This window comes from Triticum dicoccoides, chromosome 2A (assembly GCF_002162155.2).
Source record: "Triticum dicoccoides isolate Atlit2015 ecotype Zavitan chromosome 2A, WEW_v2.0, whole genome shotgun sequence".
NCBI lineage: Eukaryota > Viridiplantae > Streptophyta > Magnoliopsida > Poales > Poaceae > Triticum > Triticum dicoccoides.
Window position 1 is genome coordinate 635,631,777 of NC_041382.1, and position 7,537 is coordinate 635,639,313.

A 7,537-nucleotide genomic window follows, 5' to 3' on the forward strand; every position below is an offset into this window, starting at 1 on the left:
GCAAGGACAAAAGGAAAAATTAAATTAAATAAACAAAACAAAAAAATGAAACGGGATAAGCAAATAATAAGTAAAAATAAATTAAAAAAGTTAAAGACTTATAAAAAGTAAACGAAAAGTAAAACAGTAAAAAGAAGAAAAAGGTAAATAACAAAAGAAAAATGAAACTGAAAATTTCTTTTGGGAAAAAGAGAAGCCACCGTGACTTCCTCTCCTACAGGCAAAACTCACTTGTGTAGGGCGAGAAAAAGAAACAAGACAAAGTACTTTTCTTGTAGGCTGACAAAAATAACTAAAAAAACACACTCGGGGAAGTTGGGCTGCACAGCAAAGGGAACAAGGCCCAGAAGAAAAATAAAAGAAAGGCTCTCTCATCTCCACCGGCCCATGCAGCGACAAAGAAAAGAGCTGATTCGAGCCAACTTACACGTCCACACGGATTGTCATCGACCGAGACTTCGCCAAATATCAGTCGACTGATATTGTCATCGACCGAGACTTCGCCAAATATCAGTCGACTGATATTTAGCGTAGCCGTAAATATAAATTCCAAAACATTCCTAACACGAAACGGTCAAATAGCTCTCACAAAACCTCCTCGCCATTCGGCTTCACTCTGACAGTACCCAAGGTGTCTACCATTTGACGCTACATCAGTCGCATAATTTGTTTATTTTTGCGGATTATCAGTCGCATAATTATCCCGTTAAAACAAACAGTCGCATAATTATGCACCCCCAAGTACCGTGACCAGTCAGGAGGCTGAGGCCATCTCCGCCGCGTCTCCGGCGGCCACGTACGAGATCGGGCCTTCTGACTCGTGCACCACCACCATCGCGCCGGAGCCGCAGCTCTGCTCAGCGTCGCCTCCCTCCTGCTCCTGGGCCGACGACAGCAGCTTCCGCAGGGACTCGTCGGCCAGGTCCTCCATGCCGAAGAGGACGTGCTTGTGCTGCTCCAGGTGGCCCGGCTTGCACACGTAGTCCACCAGATAGCTCGGGCTCACGCACGGGATGCCGTGGCTCTTGAACTCCTGCACCCACGCGTTGCTGCTCGGCGTGCCCGCGGCCACCACCGCGAAGCTGATCGCGCCCAGCTTCAGGAACCGCGTGTACGGCGGGGCGGTGGCCAGGACCGTGCCGTCGCCGGCTCGCACCGCGCGCCTCAGGGTGTCCTGCATGTTTGTTAAGACAGGGGGAGCACGCCGGCTTACAGATCAACAGTGGTTACAAAAACACGCGGAGAAATGGTAGTATCAAATGTTCTCATTACATACCCGTGATGGGGAAATGCACTCTCCATATATGATGATCCGCATCCCGTGGAAGGCGCCATGGCCGGTGCGCTGCTTCAGGTGCCGCCATTTCCTCGGAGCGTTCAGGCTTATCGTCTGGTTGTCGTTAAGGCCATCACCGTGCCACTCAAATGATTCTGCGTCCACTAGCTTGCCAGCCTCATCGCAAGCAAACAGGTACTCAGGCTTCAGTATCCACCTGTTTTTTATTTTCCGAAAACCAACAAACGTTCATTCAGTTCTGTTCCATGTGTATGTGGAAACAACAATGCTAAATAATTCTGGATGGTAAATATTACTACTAGTCTACTACTGGAGTGAACGAAGGATTTTACCTCCCCGCTGCAGCAGCTGCAAAGAATTTTTCAGTTCTGCGGAGCTCAGGGGTGATAAAATGTGTCGCTTGGAAAAACCAATGGTGTGAATGACTGCAAACTCTCCCCTTCAGGCGCAGAAGTATCGACCTGCACTGCTTCCTCAATAGGCGATGCCCACTTAAAATAAACCATGTAGGTTCTGGTTCCCACACGGCCGAGGATCCATCATCATTCCCCCCTGTCATACTGCGGTCATCAATCACAGATTCGTTGTTCTCTACTGCTATTTTGACACATTCAGAACTCACACGCTTTTTCCCACGTTTTGATTTAGGAGCAAGACGAGTATTGGCTGGTATTGTTTCCTTGTTATGGTCAGTTTTCTGTCTCTTCCTGCTTCTAGGTTTAGAGCTTTGCAAATCTTCTTGCCTATCTTCCCAGGCTTCATCAGCATTATCGAGACCCTTGTACACTGTCACCATGCCAGCATTTGTGGAACTCTCTGCAGGCAACTTTGATGCTTCAGATGAGATACTAACTGTTCTGCAAGCCTCACTGCCAGATCTCCCTTTCTGGAAAGAAGATGCTCCCCTCCTCTTGGCAACTACCTTGCGCCGGGGCTTCAGGACACTAAGAGGAATAGGGCTACATGTTTCAGGGTTGTCTGCACTTGCACTGCTTGAAACCTTTGAAGTGGAACTTTCTGTGTTCACCGCCTCACGAAAACTCAAATCGAAAGATACTCTTTTGGTTTTACCAGCAGTTGGGCATGCGCCGGTTGTAGGGTTTTCCTCCATATTCATATTAGCAGGCTTCGTCTTGCAAACTACTATCGCATCATTCATCTCACTGTTGGAACTGAGTGGGCTCTTAGCAACTGCGTTCCTTGCTCTGCTCAAGATTTCTTCAGGCACGAATGTTGTGCTTTCAGCAGCACTCAGGCTACAGGTCTTTTCAAGATCTGCTTCGACACTGCCATTGGAAAGAACTTTACCATGCTTGGACTTGGAAGCAGCAAAGTGACAGCTACTATGTACAGATACAACAGCCGTTTCATCCTCAGGACTCCGTGACCTCTTGGCAGCAGGATTTCTCACACTAGAAGTTGATACTTTCTGGGGAAATACTCCATATTCACCAGGGACTGCAGTAATTGGGATCTCCTTAGGGCCTGCTTGGAAGGTTGCACGAGAAACCGACTTGTCATGTTCTGAGTCTGCAGCTACAACTTCAACTCTATCAGCTTGTGATGCATGTGCATGGGCATCAGGATCAGCAGAAATTGTCACAACATTTGTGTTTGGAGTACTTAGTCTGTCAGCTCTGTCATCAAGTGGCCTTTTACTTACATCTTCAACTTCCCTAATCTGCTGTGAAGTCTCCAAGCATCGTCCTGCAGGAGCCACTGCATCTGCATTGCCAGTGAAGACAGTAGGACTGTGGATGGGTGCATGGGCATCAGGATCAGCAGAAATTGTCACAGAATTTGTGTTAGGAGTGCTCAGTATGTCAGCCATGACGTCAAGTGACCTTTCACTTGCATCTTCCACTTCCTTAATCTGTTGCGAAGTTGATACTTTCTGAGAAAATACTCCATATTCACCAGGGACTGCAGTAATTGGGATCTCCTCAGGGCCTGCTTCAAAGGTTTTATGAGAAACCAACTTGTCATGTTCTGAGTCTGCAGCTACAACTTCAACTCTATCAGCTTGTGATGCATGTGCATGGGCATCAGGATCAGCAGAAATTGTCACAACATTTGTGTTTGGGGTGCTCAGTGTGTCAGCCATGACATCAACTGACCATTCACTTGCATCTTTCACTTCCCTGATCTGTTGCGAAGCACCCACGCGTGTTCCTGCAGGAACCTCTGCATTGCCAGAGAAGACAGAAGGACCATGAATGGGCGTTGCAATCTCTGTAGCAAGGATGCTTCTGGCAATGCCTCTGCTATCTGACGAGCCTCTATCAGCACTTTGTGATTCATCTTCAGAATCTTTAGCTTCTGCCTCCATTATCTCCAATTCCCAACCACTGAATATATGAATACACAAAATGAGATTTGATGCATTACATATTACATATTTACATAAACTGTAATGAGCAATCAACCAACCAGATTATTATGTATTTACATAAACTGTAATGAACAAACAATCAACCAGGCATCGTGAACATGATACTGGGGTTGACTCGCTCAAGAAAAGGGTAGTGAGGTTGACCGATTAGAATTATACACCCAAAAGCTAAAAGGTAATATCAAATGCAAGGTGATAGATAATTGTACCTTCTGGCAGTATAATTATCAACAGGAAGAATGTCCCATGCCTTTAAGCTGTAGCAAAAACATATACAGCATTTCAGCAAATACAATAATGAGAAGATGCAATAGCCTTTTAGGTACAATGATTAAATACATACCAATCTTCCAACCACTGGTGATTAATAATATTAATCTTCACCATTTTAGCAAGCTCGTACTTCTCACCTGGCACAGTTTGGAAAAAGTAGCGAATGACATTGAAGGTATGAAAGGGTAGTGGAACAAACTGAATGCACGAACAGAAAAAAAAGGATCCTAATTTTCAAGAGACTGGTCAGAGGCATGATATGATATGATATGCATTATTGAACTCATATCTGAGACAGGCACAAGACTAACCCAAACTAAAGATAAGGGGAAATCAAAATCCTGAACTGTGTGCATTTAACTATCAATATCTCAGAAAAATCACTACGTTGACCCCTATATACAGAAATGGAGATAGCTGCTAATATTCCAACTTATACAGCAATTCAAAATTCTGTAACAGAAACAACAAGATCAAATAAAAAAGTTATCAAAATGGAATGCATGCTAATGCAACGTTAACAAAAAGATGAATACTAATGATACCACAAGTTCAGTCAGTGCAATGTAAACTATTAAGTACTTGTATGCAACACTATTAAGGAAAGAACATGCCTTCGAATTGGTAGCAGATGAGATGGGTGACCCTTTTTGCTGTCAAAGGCTTGGAGAACCGCGCTCCCATCATATTAACCATTTTCTACATTTGACAGTGAATGAGTAGTGAAGAGATTTGTGATGAGAAATCGAGGACAAAATAAAATGAAGTCTTCAGATTGATTGCGAGGTAAAGATGAACTATCTTTGTACATCAAAGGATTCAAAATGTATTACACAACTGCTGCATGTGGATCAACTTGCATATCTTACTGACTGAGTCTATGCCACTAGCAGAAACATTAACTTGGAACATGCTTTGTGTTGGTATGATTTAGCAGTTCAACTAATCACACAGCGAAAGAACTGGATAAGTGGTGAAATCATAGCCACAAGCTCTCCAAGCAAGGGGGAAAAACTTCAGCACACCTAAAAGTAATACCAGTCCTGTCAACCAAAAACAGTCACAGCAAATGACCCAATCAGAACAAGCCTTGTTCATATTCACTGTGTAGTGCATCGTCTGCATCTAGCAACAGTCAGTCTTGGACCTCTACACTAGGAAGCCTGATAAGTGATAACTGAACTGATAGTGAGCATTACCACTATGGCTTCACGCCCGTTCTGTCTTTGGTAGCCCGTCAAGCAAATGCAGAGCGATTCAGCACCCGGTATGCCTTCCAAATCTCTCACTGGCCTGTACAGTACCTGTGAGATCGAAAAACTCGCCAAGCTAATCAGCAGAGGAGTCCTTGTACAGAGTGGGAAAAGCACGACTCGCTAAGGTTGCTGAAAATAAGACAGAAACTGGAAAACGAGAACCGACATGATCGGCGTCAGCCATGGCTCCGAGATCAAAGCAGTCGTCCACCCACAGCCCAGTCACGACCTTCGTCCCGTGCTCCCGCGCCGCCACACACACCGGGTCATCCTGCATTTCGAATCGGGCTTGGTTTAAACACGAAGCAGTGAAGCACGGAGGAAGGGATTCGAATTCCATGTCCAGCACAACTCACGTAGACGAGTCCGCTGACGACTAGGTGGGTGCATCCCTCCTGCGCGCCCCCCGCGTCGGCGCCGCCGTGCCGTACCATCTCCGACCGGTACTGCGGAGCCAGCATCCAAGCGCGCGTGACGAGAAGGAGACGGGGCCAAGCCAAATCGATCGAACCGAGACGGAATCGAAACGAATCGGTGAGGGAGGTGGCGGAACCTGCGCGTCGGAGACGGGATCGAAGCCGAGGAGGGCGAAGCGGACGCCGGCGAAGAGGCGCATGGCGGCGAGGGGTTTGGTCGGACCGGAGGGAGGGGCTTCGGGGAGCGGTGATTGGGTTTTGGGGTAGGGGAGGACCGGAGGAGGAATGGGGAGTGGGAATGTGATTCGAGTCCACCGCACTTGGCCCTTTGCACTTGTGAAGTGCCCCACCTGGCCTACCGAACGACATTTGAAATTTGAAATTTAAAAACGTACGGTGCCCTCGAGAATCGAGATCACAGGCCCAAGGCAATTTTATCTTATTTAAAAAAGGAAAAATGTTGTTTTTGTCACTCTAAATTTTGCTAGTTTTTCTTATGCCACTCTAGATTTTGACATTTCATTTTTCTCACTCTTAGTTTTTTACAATTATCACAATTGTCATTCCGTGACAAAAAAAAAATTATCACTCTTAGCATTTGACAATGTATCACAATTGCCACTCTGAAATTTTTGCTTTTGTCACGGAATGGCAATTGTGATAACTGTCAAAAGCTAATAGCGACAAAAGTGAAATGTCAAAATCTAAAATGGCATAAGAAAAATTGGCAAAAGCTACAGTGGCAAATAAAATTTTCCTATATTTTTTGGAGGGTGAAAGTGTAGCGTCTTTTCTTTTTCTAAACCTACTTCCATTACTATTTTTGAACACGTTTTCTTATAAAGAGAACCCCTCTCTGATTTCTACTAACAGAAACCACATTGTCTTTTACAGCTATTAGTTAGAACAAACAATAAAAGGCAAAAGGACGACAATGCATGACCTAAAGGAGCAAAATGGGCTACACCCGTCAACCCCAATAGACCACAAGGGGCCATATCAGATATAGCTACCGATAATGAGTGGGGACGTCTTGAACCCATGGGCATATGAACCCGCTTTTCAAAAATGTATTTTAAACGTGTTTTAAAATGTAAAAAAATTGAAACTAAATTTCACGCATGCATCTTCTCAACATGTGTGTGCGGCATAAAGTTTTGTGAAAAAAATCTCTTTTTATTTTGCCTCCGTGAAAAAAGATAAACTTCAGTGCTTCTAAATAGCGTTCCACAATATATTTTTTGTCTTTTTTGCACAGGTCAAAAAAAGTTGTTTTTTGGCGAAACATTTTGCACGCACATATAATTTGAAGATGTATGCATGAAACTTTTTTCACAATTTTTTGGCACTTAGAAATGACCTTTCTGAAAGTGGGTTCATATGCCCATAGATCCATCCATGTACTTTCCTACCGACAACCCACAAAATCTAATAGACTCCAACTCCAGCATCCTAGAAATCTACACACCAGATCTCCAGGAGATGGTTAAGAAAGTACAAGGTTCTAACATAGCACTATTACATCATTGTTTAGAGCAAGATAACACATGAAAATCTTCATAAGAAACCAGGACAGGAAGGGAAAATGAACATCTTCATGTGCTGCATAACCCCGTTGATCCCTAGCCTCCAACCATGTCTCACCTTGAAGACTTCATTTTGCAATCAGCTCAACCATTCTTAGGTCCCACTTCATCTTTCTTTGTCTTTTCTCGGATTTTTTGCAAAAAGTTCTAATCATGAGGCCATTTAATAATTATATTTCCCTCAATATCCTAACCTCTACACCAATAGTAATATGCTCCATGGCCACTCAATGGATAATATTGCATGAGCGCTCCTCACAAAATTCATGATGGCTATTAACTTGAACATAAACAAAAGATATTTGATCTCTTATAGG

General features: G+C 44.2%; 1 protein-coding gene across 1 annotated transcript; it reads right to left on the reverse strand.

The window, feature by feature from the left end:
• Positions 1–483: 483 nt before the first annotated feature.
• LOC119355906 (BRCT domain-containing protein At4g02110-like) lies at positions 484–5,918 on the reverse strand. Its single transcript, XM_037622788.1, has 10 exons — positions 5,772–5,918; positions 5,575–5,664; positions 5,385–5,489; positions 5,162–5,266; positions 4,577–4,661; positions 4,033–4,099; positions 3,899–3,946; positions 1,630–3,645; positions 1,277–1,493; positions 484–1,174 (listed from the first exon to the last, which is right to left on the reverse strand). Exons 1-10 carry the CDS (start codon positions 5,832–5,834, stop codon positions 755–757), a joined length of 3,216 nt encoding a protein of 1,071 aa, XP_037478685.1. The 5' UTR covers positions 5,835–5,918; the 3' UTR covers positions 484–754.
• Between the last annotated feature and the right edge of the window lie 1,619 nt (positions 5,919–7,537).